Source organism: Haliotis asinina, chromosome 3, assembly GCF_037392515.1.
Source record: "Haliotis asinina isolate JCU_RB_2024 chromosome 3, JCU_Hal_asi_v2, whole genome shotgun sequence".
NCBI lineage: Eukaryota > Metazoa > Mollusca > Gastropoda > Lepetellida > Haliotidae > Haliotis > Haliotis asinina.
In genome coordinates, this window is record NC_090282.1 from 66,652,046 (window position 1) to 66,675,937 (window position 23,892).

Sequence of the window (23,892 nt, forward strand, 5' to 3'; positions counted from 1 at the left end):
AGCGACGGATCGTCGAACGACATATGACACTGTATGCACATTCGCACCTCTGTTTAAAGCTTTGCACAGAGGTTTCAATACTTGTGATGATTTCTGACAATGGATGTTTCAGGCATATGCTGATGGAAGTTTTTAAAAATTATCTACTTTGTCCCTATTTTCTCCCATTTTTCCACATCATCTCTGATATGAGTAAAAGAAACAAGCACATATTTTAATACTGCATACTGTTTGTGTTTTAGTTAGACGATAATGATGGGTGGTGCTTCCAGGAAGCAGCAGGACAGCTCCCATTTGCCTGATGTGAGTAGAAAAAAACATTAAATATATATAAAGGTGATTTCTACGGACACACAACTTGAAACTAACACACTAGAACTATAATTTCCTGAAATCTAGTTTCCCTTCGTCACATTGTATATGGTAGGATTTTGCAGTATTCTATATGGATAGTATATACGGTGGTTAAAAAAAAATCAACTCAGAATTTTTTTTCGATACTGATATATATTGGATAAGTTTTTGGGTCAGATTGTAGAACACATACTCGCAAAGTTCATCTACACAGGGCCATATCATATCTTAATATTATACAAGATTTAGCCTATAAAAATGCAACCCTATTAATTCCTTTTCTTTTGGTACCATTCCCCATGGCTATGAAACTCTATCAGATAACCATGTCGTACTGAAGGGGACACCATAAGTAATTATGCTTTCCCGCAAATGCTTTTACAATACCATTTGAAACTACAGAATGATCATATTGAAGTTGAGAACAGGTATTCCTATTGCATCGCCATTGGTATCTTTACGAAAGTCTGTAATCACGTCAGCATATGAAATAACAGGTGCTGCAAACGACCTATTTATGTAAATACGAATAAGATATACGGCTTGAATTACAAATAGGTCGATGTGCCGTACTCGGAAAACAACTACCCGCCACTTAAGCCGCCCAAGACAAAGAAAGACATTGTGTACAATCCACGACTTTTCACAGCCATCGATGCAAAGGCCAGCGTGGTAAGAACCAGCGATAACCATTGTTCAAGGCTCTGATTGGAGTTGGAGCTATTGATCACCGAACAAATATACTGGTACATGTCGTGTATTGGAACATTAAGGTGATTGAGTTGAAGATTGTTTGGCTTAGCTGGGCCTCTTTGTTACCTGCACACATAACAATGTTCAGAAAACACTGTACTAGATGTAAGCAATGTTATCATAGCATATTGAAGTAATACAGCTTGAAAGTATTACAAGCTCTCACGTCCCAAATTATTCAAATACATGCACGTCTTTAATGAAAATCAACCTGAACACAGGTGTAATTATCTTCTGGTTCACCGAGAAGGTGCTAGTTATATGGAATGGCTGATAAACTTGGAGCCACACTATGACTGATTCATAGATGGAGTTGTGGCTACATTTCATTTTGAGACAATCCCCGCCAAGGTGCTCAGCTGCTTGCATAAGATGGTGGAATGAGTACCTCCGTTCATATAACGAAGAAAGCTTTCTTCTGGTGGTTTAAATATTCTCCATGCCATCACCATTTGCGTGATTCCTGCCAGACGGGTTTTGTGTTGCTATTATGTGGTGCTCAACTAAGTGAATATGGACGATGTTCAATGAGTCCGTAAATCAGATGCATATTGCAGCGATAGCAAGAGCGATGTGTAAAATTTTGGTAGACCAACATACCTTAATATATGTATCATGCATTTGGCATCGCCATGAAAATATCACTTATACCGGCATATCAAATGACAATAAAAGTCATATTTAATGTAAGTGTGTAGACCACACTCTTGTGAAAATGCGTCATATCATTAATACATTTTGAAGTCATCTAGAGGACATGTCGTCATAATAGCAGGGTTAAAACCCAAACATCATTTAACCCAACATACCTTCAATGGAAATGTGGGTTTCAGTTTGTGTAAAGACAAATACATTTAAATAAATCTGATCTTGAAGGACCACAATGATTCATTTAGATTCTGTACCGTTTCCTACTTCTTGTAATTATTAGACATCGAGGGATGATGCCCTGTCCTACCAAACGTTGATCAAACATTTGACAGAAGGTCTTCAAAATGATGTCCAGAAGGTCAGGTCCATATTTGTATGGCTGGCCTCACAACAGATCATGTACGACAATTTCGACGATGTCACTGACGTCAACACCCCACTTGGCTACATGCGTCTCATTCAGGATGACAGGGGAACTTACGAGCAATTCTTTGCTCTGCTTTGTAGGTGAGTTTCCTAGGCAGTTTTGTTACAAGGCACTTGGTTTTCGGAAGGTTGTGTGTCCATTGCTAGTCTAGGTCTATTCTCGGTGTCAGTCTGAAACCGCAAAGCCGTGTAATTAAAGCTAACACACTTTAACCGCAAAGATGACACAGAACGTAACGACTTTCAGGCAGGGAGGTTACTCTAACCGTTTAGCAAACAGTTTTGTTATAACTGTTGTTACAGCCTATGCTATATCAAAATGTTTATTGTAATGATGGAATTGTTGTGTCGCTTTCATTGAATCTTCATGGATATTCAAATGACCTGGATTGGGTACCTTAGTAACTGAACATTTCTTTGCCTCGATCACATTTCTTTGAAGTTTGGATTGGTGATACTCGTCGTCATTGTAATTCTCACTGCTGTATAGAACAATGCTGACTTGCACGAAATGCACCATTTAGTCATTATGTGTACATGTTTCCATTGTTTGCAAACAGGAAAGCGAAGATCCCATGCATGGTTGTCCAGGGAAACGTTAAAAGTGCTACATACGAAGTAGGTGACATGGATATAGAATGTATCTATGGCCACTGGAACTTGGTGTATCTCGACGGATCGTGGAGGATAGTCAATCCTAAGTGGGCAATGGTGTCCATTGGGAACTATAGCAATAAACGGTGGCGCATGATAGAAAAAGATGGGAAGGCAGAACAACCAGATAAAGAGGCAGGTAGTTTAGTGTATGTGTATAGTCAGGACGACTTCTATTTCCTCACAGACCCTGAGGATCACATATACAGGTGTCTTCCAGTCAATGCCAAATGGCAGCTTTTAGGGGAGCCATGGAGTATGGAAAAATTCCTGATGGTTCCATTAGTCCATAATGACTTCTTTACATCTGGACTGAAATTACTTGAAGGACAACAAGGTATTCTTGTTGCCAAAGAAGGTGAAGTGGAAATTAACTTCCAGGTGACTAAAGGTGCAAAGGATATCAAATATGAATTATACTGTGATCAGAAAAACAAGCAGAAATGTCATGTAGACAGTCAGATGTCCCGTTATGTATTTGTTAACAACTTCAGATCGACAAGATCATTTTTCATTCGTCTTCAGACAGAAGGCAGATACATGCTTACGATTCTCAACGATGAGGACACACCGCTGTGTGACTTTAGAATAGACTGTTCTGGAGTCAAAGGGACATGTGAACCGTTTCCTAAAAATCCTACCATTGGATGGGGTTTCAGTGAAACAGCTAAGAGGGCTGGCTTGTCAAGTCCCTCGCAAGAAAGCGGAATTGTGACTATTGACTCAAAGAAATCAGTAGATTTTACCTTTAAGACTCAGAAGGGGGTAGATGTAAAAGCTAATCTTCTTCACAATGAGATTCCCACAACAGAACTTGAGAAACATGTCAATCAACAAAAGGACGGTGACAAATTGACAGTAACCGTTGACATACCCACAACATCTGCTAAGCAAGAGTATGCCCTTGAAATTAATGCCAAGGGCAGTACAACTGCCAAGCACCAAAATGTTGCTAACTATCTGTTAACAACACAAAAGAACAAGCCTCATAATATCGCATCACGAGGTATGGAGTCTACTACAAATTCTGGGAAGCATTCAAACCAAACAAAAACAAATGGTTATATCAAGAAAGAAAATCCAACCGAAGCACCTGCTGACAAACAAAATGGTACTGGACAGACAAGGGGAATGTTTTCCTTTCTTTCAAACAAACCTAAAACAGTTCCTGAAGAAACTGGTGGAAGCAATGATAAAGCCGCCAATGGAAGCATCCCTTCAAAACAGTGTCAAACTGACAACAGCGATACCAAAACCGATGACACTGCCATTGACAAAACTAAAGACACTACAAAGGAGCCATCACAACAATCACTAACCTCAAAGCTTAAAAACAAAACATACTCTTTCAAAATCAAAAACAAGGAAACGAGTGGGAATGGTGAGTCTTGTCGTGTGTCTCCTGATGGTCTTCCTAATGGAAACCAAGCCTCAGAAAGTATCCATAGGTTACAAGGATCGAGGCGTGAATCTGGAACCTCAATGAATGCAAATTCTCTATCACCGAGGAGAACACCTCTTCATTCTCCTTCACCTGAAATGATAACGGATTACAGTTCCCCAGCTCGCATTAAGCGAATGAAGGAAGCTTATTTAAACAATAACCTTACTAAAGACACAGCCTCGTACAGATATTATGCAAGACAAAAATCATCATCTCCAAATCCTCCGAACGGTGACATTCCTGCAACAGATCAGAGAATAAAGGGAGCTGCATCTCCAGTGGGTCTGGCTACGACAGGCAAACTTACTCCAACACAGGGAAACAGAAGCGATATGCTGAAGGTTCCACATCCGAATACTCCAGTCTCAGGCAAAGGGGCAACTACCAAACCAAATCGTTTACAGACAGGTTCAACAACACTCTCATCAATGCAAGCCAGTACGCGTGCATCAACGGTTTCAAACATGTCTTCAGATAGCCCGAGTAACAAGATACCCACACCATCAAGGATGAAGGGAGTGTCTGGTTTCCCAGCCTCAAGAACAAACAGCAACAACTTTAAATACCTACATCAAAAGACCACGGATCCTACAAATGTAAGCAAAGGCTCCAAAACAAACGAAGGACAGGTGCAGCAGCACATTGAAAAGGTTCGTGTTTAATTGGGCCACATGCTATAATAATGTAACATTGTTTCATTTCACATGTATAACCATTTTCAAAACTACTGAAAGAAAGGCTGAAGTGTTTTATTTCCAACTTTCTAGATTAAAGATGTACAAAGGATCAAGCAGTCTCTAAATGTGAAAGAAACAGGCAGCCAAAAGAAAGGCAGTGGCTCGAAATCCCCATCCAGGAAGCAAGGTGGAGATCGTGAATTAATTTGTGCAGGTGAATATATCTGGTCTTGGCTTTGAAGATACGCTGGTAGGTAGATAGTTAGGGAGTCCGTCAGGTTGGTTACTACACTTACATTATACCAGTCTACACACAAACGCAGCAAACGGACAAAAGCAATAACACCATGAAAGAAAATGCTTTTTCGTTGACGTTTCCTATTCAATGTAATTTAACCGCTTTTGTTTTTAAAGTTTTCTGTTGAAGGTAGCCTAGCCACTTTTGTTTTGAATGTGCTGACGTGAGTACGGTTTCGCTAGTATTTATCAATATACATATAATAACATAACCACCTTTTATCTACAGATCTGAAAAAGGCAATAGAAAATCGACAGTTATCGGAAATAAACAAACTCTTGGAAGAGACTGGTGTTCATTCGCCTGATCCCAGATTAACGGAATTGAAGGAAAAAGCCGAAACTGTCCGGTCAGTGATTAAAAGAATGAACAAGTACCTGCATGAAGTGATGGCGGTCAACCAGGGCACTATCGCAGAGATTCATAGCTACAGTCACCCCAAGCCAATCGTTCATGACGTCATGAGGGCAACATTTCTCCTTCTCGGAGAAAGGGGATCACAACTTCGGGTCAGTATTATGTACAATACTATAATGTATATGATATCTCCTCTTCATCAGACTCTTTTGGGGTAGGTTTAGCGCTGGTTTGATCATTTATTTCAACTGGATGATCGCACGTTGGTTTGGCTGGTTTGTTGCATAACCCCGCGCTCAGCACCTTAGACGACCGGACTGACGGTACCTCCTGGAACACTACAACGTTCGCGCTTTGAGTGTGATGCTGACAGATGAGGATGTGAAATTAGTAGTCAGTCTGGTAACCATCAACAGATTCTGAATATACCTCTGAATATACCTCTGATGGGTCCTTACTAACCAGAACTACCTCCTCCTGCACCCCCTCCCCCCCCACCATCACCTCCTCTCCTTCCATTACCGTTTTCTCCAGAATTAGGGAAAGCTTGAACCACCAATTGTGTAATATTAGTGACACCTGTCTTTTTTTCATATGGAATAAAGTTGACTCGTATTGATGATGCGCTAATTCCGAGTTATGACCATTTTCTGATTCTAGGAAATGTTTATCATATATGTACCTCATATTTATTTAGTATATTCATGTAATCAAGTACTAAATGCATGTCTTTGAAGGTGTTCGCATCATATCGCTACCCCATGACACAGACATATCTCATTTGGCCGCATGACATATAAAAGTGGTAGCACAACTGTTGGACAACTTTGTACTTCGGATACAGTGTAACATTTCGTGAGTCGTGTTGTCCGTAATCAATTAGATCATATCATTATTAAGATGCCATTGTCGTTCCTGTTGTCTAGAAGTGGCACTACATACAGCAACTCATGAGACGCACCAGCAAGGATGGACTGATCGTGAGGATTCAAGAATTCGACGTCAGTACCATCAGCTGGGAACTAGCTGAATACGTCAAGCTCATCTTGGACGGCCATGATCCTGACGAGGTTCGCTTGACAAGTACAGGGGCCGGAGCCTTCTACATCTGGGTAATACGTTTGGGTTAGCGTGCAGGAGTGTACTCCTTTCGGGTATTACGACAGCCCACGTGGATGGAATCAAATAAAGCAACTGGACCTTAATGTTTTACAAACCTTTACTTTTGCCAGAGGAAACGTAAAGTCAATCACCATATGATTGTATGCCAATTATTAGCGAGTTTGTTAATTTAACAATCCAATGAATCCGAGAAACGCATGCAACGGCAACAACCCATGTCTTCATATACGTCGACACCAGCTACACTTTACCCACTTGGGTCACACCTCTACACCACGGTAAGATGTTTAAGCTGAAAGGTGATCTTTACGTGTACGGACCACCTGATGTGTGATCGAAGGTCTTAGGTTTCATGTGCCTTCTCTAAACAAGCTGTCCTCCATGAAATCATCTCCAGTGATTTACGATAAACTATCTTTATTTGATTTAAATGGAAACATTCTGCAAGTGTATTTTGACACTTGCATGTGACATACTGATTATAATCAACTTCAGTTCGACAGCGACTATGTGATGAATGTGGAGTAAATACTGGTTCAGTTGCATCATCACATGTCATGTCAGTGCGAAAGACAGTCGAAATAAGACATTAATAAGACATAATAAGAATAATGAATAAGACATTTTCATAATTACTGAAACCCACGAGCACATATAAGGTGTGTTGCTGTTGTACCACATCGCATTAAGCATTCTTCTACCTCTGTATAAGAAATCGAGGCTGGGTCAGACGTTTAAATCACAACATATGCATCGATCTACACGTGACACGATGTCCTGCCCACAGATAGATATGACGATTTGTGAGCACTCAAAAAAGCAATGTCTGTATGCATTCTCATACTGGAATTGTTGTATATGCATACCTACACGTGTCGTAGTTTATGCTTTAACGTATGTTTCTTATATTGCAGTGTAGAAACATCATCAATGAAGTTCAACGGAACAAACAAGCTCTCCAGTAGCTGACATTCTCATGACAGAAATGGGTAAGACACGCTTCAGATCCGCCAGGGAGGCGCCACGCGTGTAACAAAGCACTGGTAATCAATGCGCACAGCGTGTGGAACTGAAATATATTACACCACGTGGCCACAGGTGTGTAGCTCTAAGCAGACGAAGTAGACAATGCCAAGTGTGCATATGGTTAGCTGTATAAAGTATAAGACGTTGTATTAATACTGTGGAACTGTAACAAAGTACAGTACTGCATTGTGCGTGTGCAGCTGTAACAACTCACACGTCACATTGCACATGTGTAGCTGTAAAAATGCACACGCCACCTTGAACATGTGTTGCTGTAACAATACACATATCACGCGGTATGTGCACCTGTGTCTCTGTAACGGAATATCACATACAATGTCATGTGCACACGGCTACAGATGTAACAAAGAATTCATACATACATAGTAGCTGTAACAAAGTTCAAAACATGTTTACACGTCTGCAGCATGTGCATCTGTAGCAAGGTACAAACGTGTACATACAAAAACTTTTATCATGTGCTATGTATCTACATAGTACGTCGACTTCTCTCCTACATTGTACTTTCCTCTATGCTCTGCGCCTTACGACCATACATGCTCCGAAGATAAGATTTTACCTGAGATGGAAATTATTTGAATGACATTTAGAAGTGATACACATAGGGTTGTGGATGTCAACCTCTTTACTTTGAGACCGATAGCTGTTTAAGAAAGTGTGAAACAACAACAAAAACAACAACAACAACAACGACAATAATAATCGAACAAAGAAGGCAGCCAATAGTATACTGGCGCTGATTGGCGATGGCATTGGACATGTGGAGGCCAAGGATTTATAATAGTCAATTAAACATCAATGATTAATCCAGGTATCACTGACACCTCAAGTGGTGTTTCAAATATACGTTTTTTTAAAGCTAACTGCATCTTCTTCAGGGCAGTGACAAAAAGACCAATTGAATGTTCATGTAAAATATGGCCACTATCAAATGGTCGTCAATAAGCGCAAGTTGAACTTTCGCACATCTGATATCGCCGTAAATGAAAAGGATATAACGATGCAGATCACCAGTCCCGAGTATTGACTGGATGGTTATTTCTGCAATGGCGTAGATGTGGGAGATCACGTGATGTTGGTACAGCTGATTCGTGGTGTTGGCTGAGTCATCAAATACTTCATTAAATGTATCAGGTATCCAAGGCTGCAAATATAGCGCTTATGAGTTCGCTTACGAAACAAAACTTCAACTCAAATTCGGTCACTTATTTTCACTTCATCTTGACATCTTTCCTTTCTTGTATCTACATCTACTATCCTTTCTCTTTCAAAATATACTAATTAGATATCCCAGGAGGAAGACCATTTCTTTGAAGTCAGATAAATGCTAAAATGTCAAGGGTTGAGACCACGGTGAGTGTAACACCAGTGTATTCGTTTTGTACATATTAAATTTCTGTAATATATTCTTCTCCTGTTTGTTCCTTGTGAGTTGTAGGATTTCATCCTGAAATCTTAGACATGGCCTATGAGCAAAACCTTCTCGTGTGTTGTTCAACTCGACTTTCTAACTTCGTTTGTAGTACATTTCAGGGATTTCACATGATCACTGATCATAAACATGACGTGAAATGAACGTATCCATATTTGTCCTTCCCAGTTTAAAGATGAAATGTTGTAAAGATGAAAAATGACCACATTTTTATTTTCGGAACTACTGGCGGATGTGGTATTAACTGGAAAGTGGGAGGATAAATTTAGTGGATTGTCGTGACAGGAGCTGCTTTCACTATCGCGCTCTTTTGCATCATTATTACTACTTGTATGATGGAGGTAGATGCACTTATTCAATAGAAAAAAAATATCACGAGAATTTTTTTAAGTTAATGCTCTTGGGTTCTGAAATAGGATCAAGCACGGATCCAAACACGCCAATGACACGCACAATATAACACGTTAGCATGCCATTCTAGAAGTTGTTGAGTTGAAGAATTAGGGCAGTTCTATGGATAAACAGCTTTATTCTGTACAAACGACATTTCGACATGAATTTTAAAGTCCTTGTCAAACGGTATATGAGAAGTACTTTAGGTGATTATATTCATGAGATTTTTCTACAAGAGATGAGTATTCTAATTTTTTCTTCCATTTATACAAGCGTTTAAATTTCTTCTTGGTGTCGTTTAAATGGCCATGAAATTAATGCTTTGAGTGTCTAACAAAAGGTGTTGTTCTTAATATTATATTGATGCCATTTTTTTACATTCTGTCAATGCAATTAAAAATTCTATACAGATAAAAAGTACAGATAAAAAGTCTGTTTGTTGGCGAAAAACCTTGAAAACGAGGGAAGGCCCACAGAACACTTGAACGCTGTTGATTAAATATTCATATGAAACAGATTGGTTTAATTCATTTATGGAAGTTATTTATGTGGTCGCAGGAATAGAATTAAGTTGAAAGTTAATATTCGAATTCTTATGATGATGCTAGGTGTTTGTGTTATGAAATGATAAAATGTATTCTCCCTGAATAATAATGCAGAGTGAAAGGAAAGTTATGCAAGAAATTATATTTGACTCAAAGGTAAAACCTGTTATGAACACATCACCAGGATGACAACAGTTCCCGAAACACTGTAAGGTAAGATGCAACCATGATACACATACATACGTCGTCAATCAGAATCACTTTCTTGATTTTTCCTTTTCATAGCTATCATCAAAGTTTGGTGTATACTTTCCATTGCCCTATAGTTTATACTAGAATTCCAGCAAATCTGCACCATGATATATCAGTCGATACTAGTATCACAGATGTACTGACATTAATATAAAAAATTGATAAGTCACCAGTAATTACGCTGTACCTTATTTCTTCGACGATGAAACTTGATACTGGTTCCACTTTCATCGAGTAATTGAACTGTCATTTTCCTTAAGAGAAATACGATACTTGTTTCTGCAGCAAGATATGAATTAAATTGTAACCGTACTCAACCCCCGTGGATGTATGCCCTTTTGTATATGGTAAATATATCGCAAGGTTACTGAACTGCTTGCGTAATTAGGAGAAGTTTATCGATCAGGCAACATCCATCTATTGTACATTGACCCTGTAACACGACTCAGAAATAATCAGTAACTGAATCAGGACGGAGACTGTGAAATATACTGCATACTTCTGAAGCAAGTGGGCGATATCTTAACGTTTGCTCGTCACTCCCAAGGCCCGGGTTTGACTCCCTGTATTGGTACAAGGTATGAGTGCGTGAGTGAGTTAATTATTAGCGTCACATCGGCAATATTGCGGTCATATCGTGACCAGTACAAGTAATAATGACATTGTATATAATGGAAATTAGAACCTGAAACCCAGTTGACGAAGAACAGTTACTGTAAAAGCACTAGTCTATCATAGATATCCTTTTAAGACTACTAATAAAAGTGAAAACAGTTTAACTATGGAGGACAATACAATATAAAAGGTATGAAGTAAATGTCTTGCGCTGATGTGATTGAACATACTTTTAAAAATTTTGACATTAAAGATACTTTACTCACCTATCAACGCAGAATATTTAAAACGACGTTACTGCGTGAAAACCTATTCTGTAATGAGATTGGTCTTAAGCACAAAGACAGCTCACTTGTCGAAGATTGGATGACCACAGAAGCCAGCTTTCGTGTTTTTCTGATAAAGGCTGACCGGAGAGAAGTTCGGTGACAATTTAATACAAAATACCCCCCAACACACACACACACACACACACACACACACACACACACACACACACACACACACACACACACACACACACACACACACACACAGAGAGAGAGAGAGAGAGAGAGAGAGAGAGAAAACATTGAAGATGATTCTGAAAACAAGGCCTGATCGACTCTGTCTGTATCACTGGTCTACTTGTATCTCATTCAGCTGGCTCTTTACAAGCCCCCAAATGTGTCAGTATGAACCATGTAGGTTGTACGAAGATTAACATTGTTTGAGTCACTAACTGATGTCCCGTAGACGTTCTTAGTCCTTCATGAAACGGTTATATACTCTGAGTGTGTGCTGTTGAGTTATTCAGAACCAACAAAAGATACACGCATAATTAATATTGGATTCCAGAAGGATACAATCACCAACAAAACGTGAACGTTTTTAATATTTCAATCCTGCCCAACAACGAGGTGACAGGAAATGGGGCTTAACGTCCTACTTATGTCAGATGGCGAAGTGCATATGTGTGCATGCGTGTGCATGCGTGTGCATGTGTGGCTGCATTTAGTATTCCAGACTTTATTAGTGCCAACTTACTGAGATACCATGCCACAGATATACATGAATTACTGCGAGTCAACCAGTCCTAGCTGTACCCATTAATGCCGAGCATTAGGCAGGGACCAACAGGTATCATGCTGGTAGGACGCGACCGGGGATCAAACCCGCTCTTCGGGTGGACGCCCTAACCACTACAGCACAGAGACTTCTGCCCATACCAAAGCACATGTGATACACGTGGTCTCATCGTTAGCAAGTGCATTTGTTCAAAACAGCGCTATGAGAACAAACACAAATGAAACCCCATCGTTTTCACAGCCCAGCCCAGTAATCCATGGTACTCGTCAAATTTATGCCCTCACATGAAAGCAATTTTCCGTTTCAACCTTTCTCATTATTTTCTGGCCGTACTTTATTCTCCCCGCCACTTCCTTTACATTTGTTGATGGAATTCATTTTCAAGGGACATCATCATATTGTACCCAAAGATACATGTTCAGATGTGGAATTGAAACAAAGAACATCGTTCATAAACAGTGAATATCACGAACCAAATTCAAACCAATTTAACAACCTTTTCATTTCGTTGATATTCCACCCCGGACTCTCGTTATATCTAATTGTATTACTGCGTTATATTGTAGAGTGCTTCCCATTCTAATGTGAGAATACCACATATTTCTCCTAATTATATCATAACCGAACTTGCGTCATATACTTTGGTATATTAGTGCTGTATTTAAAGAAAAATGGTAAACCTTTACAATATGGAGATACATTTGCTGGAAGCACCTTTTCATTCGAGTGTTGGCGCCAGTCAGGGCCTCATGGGAACAGTAGGGTGCAAAGCAAAAACACAAACTTTCACATTTCTTTGACAAGAACGTAGACACCTTGTCTAATGGACAGACAGCTCATCTGGATAAGAGTTAGAATGTACGTTGAAAGTACACTTCATCCTCTCTGACCGTTAATTCATTCTGCAATCATCCTACTGTCTAGCCTGCCTGTTATTGGGATTTTGTTTCATTTTGTATTAAGAACAGTGAGAGAAATGTATAATGCGCGGACTTCTGTAGCTGGAGGAAGACACAGAGCTGACTGTTGCTAGTTCTTTAACTTCTAAATGCCCACGGCACATCTGCATTTATTCGTCAATGCTTCCATATTTTTTGTTCCTAACTTTTGCGAGGAAAATGTCACATTAATTACGATATGCATGTTTCTAATTACTTATCTTGCATCAAAGTAGCTGCATCACACCCGAGGGCCCAACATGTATTTTATCCTCTGTTGAAGACCAGCTTCAGAAGAAATGAAGTCAGGTCTGTAACCAGCTGCATTCGATCACTACCTTTCTGTCAGTTGAAGGCATAATCAACTCTGCCAAGAGTGGAATTAGTGAAAACAAAAATCCCAATTGTTACAGTTAAAAACATTCGAAGGATCCATTTCAAACTGCCCCGATATAAACCTTTGTATTTTCACGTTTGGAAGAAAAACAGCTTCTTCAGAATGACTTAAGGCCTAGTCGCGTAACAACTAAGAACGAAAACAATATCACATATCGTTTTTCTTCATCTTGTTGTATTGGAGTCAGCAAAGTGTCTGAATAGTGTTTTTCAAGTTAAACTGAGGCATGGTGTCGCATTATGGTCCAACCATGAAAAATGCATGGATCAGGAAGAGTGTCCCCGTTATATATGTGCAAGCTGATAAAGACGGCTGCTGAAACGTTCTTCTGATCGACTGCGTCGACGGAGTTTGCCGCAACTATCAAGCACTTTGCCAAGTTATCAAACACATTTGTCACACACACTACATACATACCTTTGCCAGGACCACACTGATGTAGAGGTCCTTTCTCATAATGGTCTTCTTGAATTTCAGGAAGAATAGAAATTTGGTGAATACGGGGTTTCTTCAAAACTACAGTCATGTATTGAAGCCACGCCACTAACGGAGCTGTTGTTCACAGAGGGTGCATTGTTCTTATCGAGCAAGAACATTTTGTAAGTTTTCCGCGATGCATATAGAGGATAAGACAGAAATATCGATAGAAAAACGAGTCATCCGAGCACACAAAACAAGATCTAAACAGGTTTAGTCCTGTTAATGATTAGTGTGAATATTCGGATCCCAATCATTGTAATGTTGTTATACAAAATGTTATCATTATGTCCTGTTGATGCCGCGATAGACTTTGTACTAACTTGACAATATGATTTATCTTATAGAACTATCGATTTACAGATAATTGATGTTTCATGTTTGCTATTAAACACCAGTTCCTTCAGATTCAAATACCCAAGTCAAAACGAAACGGGACGTCATGTCAAAATCCTGTCTGGAGACTTTCTAACATAAATATGGCCTATCACTACCGGTGACAGGAATTCACTGTAATCAGAAACAGGAATAATGTACAGCTTCAATCATTTTCAGACAGATAAATATACTAAGTATAATGTCTTTCTTTGCTTATAGTAAATTTGAAAGGCAATAACGTGATATTTAAATGACTTGTTGTCAAGGCACTCCTTACACGAGAGTCAGCTTACATAGAATGAAACGAGGTAGTGTCAAACTGGCCACGGCGGAGTAAGTTTTATCTTGCTAACTATCTTTTCATATTTTCACGATACAAAGGTTACATATTAATGCAAATTCTCAAATAACATATACCACAAACTGACACATTTTAAGAATTCCATATGCTGTCTCGTTACCACACTGAAACAACTTTGCATTTATCTCGTTGTTATCGCGCTATAAAGTAGACATAAACAATGTCAAATTTTCACTTGACTATCTTGTGTCAATACTTTAACAAATATGACCGGAGGACCATCGGTGCATGGTATGAATGAGGTTGCGATTAAAATATCAATTAATGGAGGTGCAAACTATACTATATCATGCAACTTATATCATATTTGGGATTTCACTTTCTTAGTAAAGTACAAATTCTAGTAGTTTTTGGGGGGTTGAATCCCATCCGGGATTCGAACCCGCACCCTCAGAGTCGGTCACCTAATCGCCATCACACAAAGTCATCCGCCTAGCCTGCTAACCCACCCCTCAAATAAAAGCGCAATAATTAAGAATGCGATTTAGTCCGTATTTAGTCCATCTGTATTATGATATGTATGGTATCTATACGTGTGCAAACAGTTATGATTATGCATAAACGTATCTTATTACTTATACAATGGGTATGTGTTATGGATTTTATTATCCATAAGTCAACGTTGGCCCAATGTTACACTATGGATGAATCTGACTGTTGACCTACAAATAAACAATTCTCTCACTCTCTCTCTCTCACTCTCTCTCTCACACACACACGCGCGCGCGCACGCACATAAATACACTGTGACAGTACAGAAGGCACCTAATCACTTTTAATTATTGTATTGGTTTAGACGATTCAGTGTGTAACGAAAACATTTAAATTAAGCTTCTTAATGAATTCAGAGTAGCCAGGATCAGAACTTTTCAGCCACCTCTCCCTTTGAAGCGCAATGATTCTGAAACCGATTTAGTCCATATTCATCTCACTTGAAAACATGTGACAGACAAATAAGCAAATCCATTTTGCCTGAAAGGAACTGGAAAAGTACTCTAAATTTAGCGTGCAGTTTGAAGTGAACGTCCTGAAGAAAAAAAGAGAGGCTGAAGAATGAACTCCCGAAGCCAAATTAGCATGAGAATAAATAATGTACTATCGTAGTGACAGTACGGCAATGTGTTCGGACACTTCGGTCGCTTGAACATATACGTAATCTTCATCATGCTATCATGTGTAAATGACGTTCTTTGATGACAGCATGCCTCTCGTTAAACGTGTCACGGGTACATTATCTACAACAAACACGTCATATTTGACCATCGTCATTTATTTCATTACTGGATGTAATGAATAACTAATGAGGAGTGAGTATTTGTAAAGGTTTAGAGTGGTGCCAGATTGCTGCAGAATACCACATGCTTCTAGTCGTTCTACATCGCTTTTTTCGGCAGTCCTGTAACTGCGTCTGTTAAGAACACGAGTCAGCAGAGACAGGAAAATATAGGGAAGTTGCTTGTGGGGTTAGGTAGATAAGCGTTGTCTGAGTGGAAACAGTGACATTTTTTTAACATACCCTGGCAATAACCGATTTTAGGGTTTTGTATTTTAAGTTTCAGTGATGTGGTATACAAACACCATGGAAGCCGCTGGCATTAAATCATAAGAACAGGGGCTAAGTAAGTGAGTGAGTGCGTGAGTGAGAGTGAAAGTTTGTGTGAGAGAGTATTTGTAAGTCAAAACATGTAAGGGTGAGCATGTGAGTGAGTATTATTTTCAGGTGCGGAATCCAAATAATTTGCTACACATATTATACCTATGTAGTGAGTGAGTGAGTGATTGAGCGAGTGAGTTAAAGTTTAACGTCACCTCGGAAACATTTCTGCCATATACGTTGTTAAACAACCAATCAACAAAGGACAGAAACATCTAGAGTATCACATATGGTGTCTAAAACTAGCATGTAAATGTAAATAATATCTTATTTACGAAGACAATACAATATAAAACTAGGCTAAGGGTCGCCAACATCTGAAGGTAGATCACCACACTAGGGGTTATTCAGTACCAGTGTAGCGAATGGAAGACGACTTCGGACTGACATTCGGATCAGGGGGTTACTTCTTGTCCTGCATGTCTTCTTCGGCTTGCGTTATTCTTGAGGTTTGACATTTTACAGTAAAGGGAAGGTAAACAATGTGTGTAGGCAGCTTTTACTGCTTTTACATGTACATGCAGTTACACCACTGTTAAAGATACTTGTTTTGGTCGAAAGCACATTGATTTCCCGACAAAACAGCGACGTTTTGAGGTGATGCATATTAAAACTTGAATGTTTAGGTAATATGTTTTGATAAACGTGACACATTTTCAGAATATTTGACCATTAAATACAGGTTCTCACACTTTTGTGACGTGGGAAAATAACGACAAAAAGAGCTTTCTCATTGTGTTACAAGAGCGACAAGTCGAATTGTTCAATAGTAAACTTTCCCTTCATGTCGAGCGATATTCCAGCATCTTTAAAGAATACTGAGATACAATCGAACATTCCGTACCACACATGCCATAGTGTTATCATGCCAACATTAAAAAACAGCAAAACTGTGAAAATGGACATATGGAGTATATTCAAATGAGATGAATCAATGACAAAACAAAATTCCGTTTCATGCTGATATATGTTCCCGTACTTTCCTATCTGGATAGTTAATTAGCCTCTGTCGCTGTTTGCATTCTTCAGTTAAAATTAGCATGGATCAAATACTTGCTCATGTTTAAGCGTCAGACAAACACTTCCCCCACACCTCTACTATAACGATGCACGTGTATCTGTTTTGGTGGATTATTGACGCTTACACTAATAGCAAAGACTTTGTAGACACCTTCATAGCTCCTATAACAACATGATCTTCAAGGTAATATCAAACGTTTGGAAGGAACTGAAACAAGAACAGCGTCAATATGAAAACATATCCCAGCGGATTGCATGAAACATGGCTGCTAGGTTCCAGTAAACATGCTGTTACAGATATGATGACGCCCATTCTATAACTATAGCCCGGCGTACCACAGCCGGTGCTGTGAGAGCAACATCAATACCTAGAAATCTTAGTCATGTCGTGCCATTAGCACAATGTGCAGATACTCAGTAAACGTCTTACGCATTATATAAACATTGGATTCGCTCATTTGATGAATTCTAAATTTCATTGATTTCCTGAAGATAAAATAGGATGCAATGACATCTGTTCTTTAGGCAACTAAATGGGTTTGTATACCTAGGACAACACAACATACTTTTTGTGGACGCTTAGTACCTCTGTCCGAGCATCAGTTTGATGCCATCTTCCATACACGCATGTATAATGTATGAGGCATGGGCAATACATCTGACTGAGGCTCAGAATTTACCGCCCTGTAGCTGTGTCAGGATCCGATAATTACAAGTCCGACTATCAGCCTTAAATGATTATGATATTTGGCTCTTAAGAACCATACCCATACCGGCTGGTTCCACCGAGGTGGTGAACGATCTTCGGCGATTGAGAATGCCTTCTACATCCAGCTGACGAGTGATTATTGAAGACAGGGTACAAAACCTAACTTGATTCCTAGATGTACGTACAGTTTTTATATAAAAATTGGGCAATGTTAAATGCAAGAACCCCCTGATATCTTTATGCTTTGTAATAGAGTTTCGTCTAGCGTGTTACATATAAATCGAAACGGTATTCTCACCAATAAGTGTATTTACTCTACACAGATGCCTGTCTCATGCCAGAGCTTCAAAATTTGGCTAGACACGTATGCCAATCCGTCATCCTCTTGGGAGCGAATCTACATTTTAACTGGCTACGCATTGTATCCTGTAAGAACAGGAGGGTGGTAAATGAGCCAAGATTTTATAATAAAGAGTATTGTTCTCAAAACCGTTCCTATATTTGAATTCTTGAAGGAGTGGCTGATATAATGTGTCAGGACTCAATTGCCATCAATTCTTTTTGTCAAGGATATCGCTCTTTGATTAAATGTATTCTAGCGGCGTCTGCAGAGATGCAGGCGCATAATAGAGCCCTTTGGTCGTGACCTTCGATGCTGAACGCGGCTGGAGGCCAAATGTATTGATGTTTTATATACTGAGGACCTTTTGGAATCGACCTTAGTGTTGTGATTGTCGTAACATCTTTATTACAGAAATATAGGACAACCGTTGTCCTGTTGCCTGCAGTGAGTGTTTTATACCACATATGCAACAACTTGTACAAACTAATCGTAAAATAGCTTTGCATATAGCAGATATATGATTCTCAAAGGACAAATCGTGACGCCATGCTGCGCAAACTCTTCTCCCTTAATCGCACCTTTTTGAAAATACACACTCGCTGTGCTCTTGATCCTTTGTTTAGTCAGACAGTTTCACCACATCTTAAACATTACTGGGAAAATACAGTTTGCGTGTTTGATTTGATGATAATGTGTGAAGATATTTACACCAAAGTCTGGCCATCCACACTGATACCAAGTCAATTCCCCTTCTTATGCTTGTATATCATTACACACATCAAACGTACATGTAACTCAAAGCAATAAAATTATGAAATTTGATCAAGAAACTCATCATTAAGCCTCGGGATCTGATCTCCTTCAGCTCCTACGAAGAGGCCAGTTCTTCTATACTGAACTGAGCACTTAACTAAAAATAAGAGTCCATTGAAACCGCCTCATTTGTTTCAAACTTAAGATCTGTACTAAGAATCGAGAGTGATTTTAAGAAAAGGGGTATGGCATTCTACATTCCTATACAAGACTTCTCCCCTTCTATCCGGAAATATGCATGTAGCTCCAGCCATTTCAGTGTTGCATTGCACATACTAAATGACTACCCTCTGCATATGCACCTAGCATGCCTGACGCGGAACAATTTACGCTCTTTATTTTACGAACACTTGTCATCATCATAATTCTACACCTAGTGATAAAACCATGGTCATGATATTACTGGAATCGTCTAGAACAGACATCAAATGTATGATTTACCTCCAGGTGTACGTGATGTAACTGAAATATTGATCTAACAGCTCTAGCTCTCTCGTCGTGTCAGTCGAATGCGTCTTATCAGTCAGTCGTGGTTGCTTGGACAACGTGACAAAAACATGCAAGACGTCTCTGTGACATCAACACATGCCGCTCTGTAATACGATGTACTTTTATTTTTGCAATGATCAGTTGGCAAGTATCATAGATTCGTCCATGGATTGTACAACTAAGCAGCTAATGTGAAGAACCGATCTTAATACGTCTACAACAACAGGTTCTCAACGGAACTAAAAGAAACATGAGTCTGCAGCGCAAAGTTGGCTGTAGGTCAACAGTGATAAAGCACAGGGTGAGGTGATACTGAAGGCGATCTGTCATCACTATAGCTTGTCTGTGTAGATGGATAACAATGGTGTCATCTGGCTAATGCTATTGATCAGTTCCAGGTGATTTGGGCAGAGAGTTTCATCAAATGTCTTATACAGTCATGAGGTTACAAAAACTGTTACCTAATTGATGTAATGCAGATGGGTCTGTTAGTGTTTACTGGAAGGCATACATGTCAACATGATGTATTAGCAGCTCCTCAAAGGAGAGGAAAGTAAACAATCTTAGCGACCTTTTTGATTAGGATGGATTTACTTCAGCTTAGTGCTGACAGCATAGATAGCCTGATATACTGCAAGAGGCTGTCGAGATCAAATGTCATGGACAGTTTGCCATTGATAGTAAATACACATTGGTAAATAAATATTGGCACGTGTGTATTGTGACCTACCAAAGTCAAATATAATCACCATTATTTTAGCTTACATCAAACCTTTTCGAAACAACTTAAAGCCTTTGAGTGAACTCAAGCATACTTTAGATTGTACATACTGGCTTGCACAAAGGACACTTTATGAAAGTGCATAAATATATCTGGAGATGGTTATTACATAAAGTTTATACTTTGTGGCAATGTGCAAAAAGGTGTGATTTTCCATGTGAACGATTTCATCAACTGAGAGATGCTCAGACAGAAAAAAGTTGATAGGTGTCAACCACTTACGTCAATGGAAGGACTATTATATCTGTAGAGGAGTGTGTGTGATCTTGCGACCATTTATCAATATTCCAACAAGATCATAGTGGGGGACAGTGTAAATGAATTTCCGCTTGCCCATTTATGGAGACGAAACCCATACTGATTGTATACGACACTATGCACGTATTAAAAAACCCCGTAAAACCGTGTCTGAATGCTGCCACTGTAATCAGCACACACCCATTAATTTGCCGAACATCGTTGTTTGCGTGAATGTGAAATGTCACTGTAATGTTGTTGTCAATATAAGTGATGTTGCAAGTGGCAAGAATCACAACAGGGGAATTTTAGGCATATATAGGTTAACATGCAATCCAACTTTTCCCTTACGAGGAACAATGCTATTGCTTATGATATCTCTTATTAATACTGATACTTAGGAGAGTAATACTAAATCCGAGATGGTCAGGTGTCAATAATATGTGACTTACTGTAATAAGATACATTGCATGATACTTGCTACACATAACCGGAGTAAGAAGAGGTCAGGGTAACTAAGGCACCATAATTCGCCTGCAAGAAACTTGAATCTCGTATTAACTGTCATCATGGTTCTAGTTGTTAGTGTTCACTGGATCACATAATAACACCGTCTGGCAGTTACTTGGTAGCCGATGTTTAGGTAAAGAATAACATTCTTCACCCCGTTTCATTCTTTGAATATTTGAAAACTGACAATCCAAACGACATTAATCGTATAAATGATAGTTTCTAGGATTTCTGAGGAAAATATAAAACGAAACAGTGACTTATAAATCATAAATCTGATTTAATGCAATGATTACTGCCGCAACTGTCACTGTGCAAGACCATCAGCACTGGGTTATTAATGGAAGTGTGTGTTAAAATCAACAAAGTTATGACCATAGCTTTCAAAACACATTTGAGGCTTCAGAGAGCTTGAAAGAATCTCCTTCGATTTCATGAATAAAACAAATATTCGTGATTAGCAACGTATTCATCATATTGATCCAATGAACACTGCCAGGGATGCAAGATCTGGAAATATAACAAAGATCATCTGTGAAGGTTATTTTAAGTAATGAAACCGATTTTGTGTCATCCACCTACATTGTGTTGTCATACTTTTGAAGGTTACATGACCAAAGAGCCTTAAGCAACAAATTTACACTAAATCAATATTGCTGGATTCAAGCTGATTTAACACCACGCTACCCGAATAACTTGCAGAATCTACTGCTGCCGTAAGCCAAAACGGACTTTATGCGTTCCATTTTAGTGTTTTTATTAAGGGAAAATTATAGTAAGGTTTGGTTTAGTTGCCAGACAAACCCATTCTGACATGGCAGCTAATGAGAAATGTTTCGTTACATCATACATTGCGTTATATTAAAATTCATAAACGTTTTGCAATGTAAATGGGAATTTATTCATGTAGTATTCTCACTTTCATGATTTTGATGATTTTGAACGGTTCTGGAAAAGAAATGGGTACATTATCCATTACTTAATATCTATGCCCCAAAGGGAGAATGTTGAATACGTTTAATGAGCGTGTAATGTTGACATCAGCAGAATCCACGTACAACACCATCCAAAATTAACGACAGAAAAAAAATCACAAATCGACGTTACCAAAGTTACAGCTCTACCTGCAAAGGTGCAACAAGGCTGACAGCATTCAAGTACCTCATGGGTAGCGTGGTACATCACAACCATCATCGTCATCATTACCATATATACGGAGCAAGCAGCAATGGACAATGATATTCTGAACAAAACAAAAGTAATGGATGGGACGTATTTGCTGAAAAAGCCTGGTACATACAGAACACTCTTCTTATATTACAAATGTGTCAATACAAGGTAATATAAGGGGCATGTTACCATCCATGTCAGCAGACACGAAAAGTGTTCCTGTAGCATCCATCCATCACTATACTTGGTCAACATAACACGCGTCTGGATAATGACAAATGTATTCATCAGAATAGTTACCTCTCTCATCAAGGCTTTTTGAGTGTCTTGTAAATATCACACTATGAATGATTCAAGACGCACAGGGAGCATCTGCTTCTTCCGATCGTAAATTGCGCATGTGCCTTCCTTTCCTCATACGAGATCAAAAACTGTTTGCCAATAATCCTCACCATTCAGTATCCCCAAAAGCACAACAATTTGTCATCTGCTATTTTTCATGTTAGACATCCTAAAGAATATTACGCGTCTGCTCAAAGCGAAAAGAACTCGTTTGATAAGTACTTTTGTGTTTCAGGATTCTCGAAGCATTTTTTCCTTTGGAAGAGGCAATGCACTACCAGAAACATGACCAATGCCATCTTTTATCTTCACATTTCACGTGTGTGCGTGTGTATGTGCGTGCGTAATGTGTGTGTGTGTGTGTGTGTGTGTTGTATTATCCTACCATTGATACTCTTTTTATGTCTTGAGCTTAACATTTTACAGATACCACACTCAGAACGTATTTGTTAGTCCACAATTAATTTCAATACTCCTACTTCGAACACCTGGTGTTCGCATTGATTATACACAATCTATACCAATCATAAAACCTCTATTTAGCATCTCATTCCCCCTGGAATTTGTTTCAGCATATGTTCAAGACTGTATTACCTGTGTCAGCGCTACTAATGTTTCCACGATCGACAATGGGAAATCTGTTATGTTATAAGTGGCAAATATATACCCAGATATTCCATGTTCAGGTCAGACTTTGCCGAACCCCCCGTCTCCCCTCCCCCCGCCTTGTAGTAAGCGGGCAATGTTGGCGCACGCCACAAACACGCGCAGAAGCAAGTCAAATGTACGCCTCCTCTTCCATATCAGATATAAGTTGCTCCGACCCAAGCAATATGTCCCGTGGGGCCATCGTTATAGGACATCTTAGGTAAAGAAGAGTCGATTATACGATTCCGACTGTTTCCTGCTAGACCTGTAATACAGACTACAAACACATGCACAACCAAGCCATGTGTACTTCTCCTACGATATGACATGTGTCAGAGATGGGTTAATCTGACCCAAGCATGGCCAGGATCATCGTGACGGATTGTGAGTAACCCAGCCATTCTCAACGACCAATGCCGACATGTACAATACGGTATGCAGTCCTTCATTTACATCAAGGGACACAATCGGTGTATCGACGACCCCATCAATATTAGAACCCATTCGACAAACATCAGGTAATAGTTACCTCCCCTG

General features: G+C 39.2%; 1 protein-coding gene across 1 annotated transcript; it reads left to right on the top strand.

The window, feature by feature from the left end:
• The first annotated feature begins 255 nt into the window (after nt 1-255).
• Nucleotides 256-7,701, top strand: LOC137277242 (uncharacterized). The gene is made up of 8 exons (XM_067808904.1): nt 256-303; nt 913-1,026; nt 2,039-2,265; nt 2,745-4,932; nt 5,050-5,173; nt 5,486-5,766; nt 6,541-6,726; nt 7,651-7,701. Exons 1-8 carry the CDS (start codon nt 256-258, stop codon nt 7,699-7,701), a joined length of 3,219 nt encoding a protein of 1,072 aa, XP_067665005.1.
• Nucleotides 7,702-23,892: the final 16,191 nt, after the last annotated feature.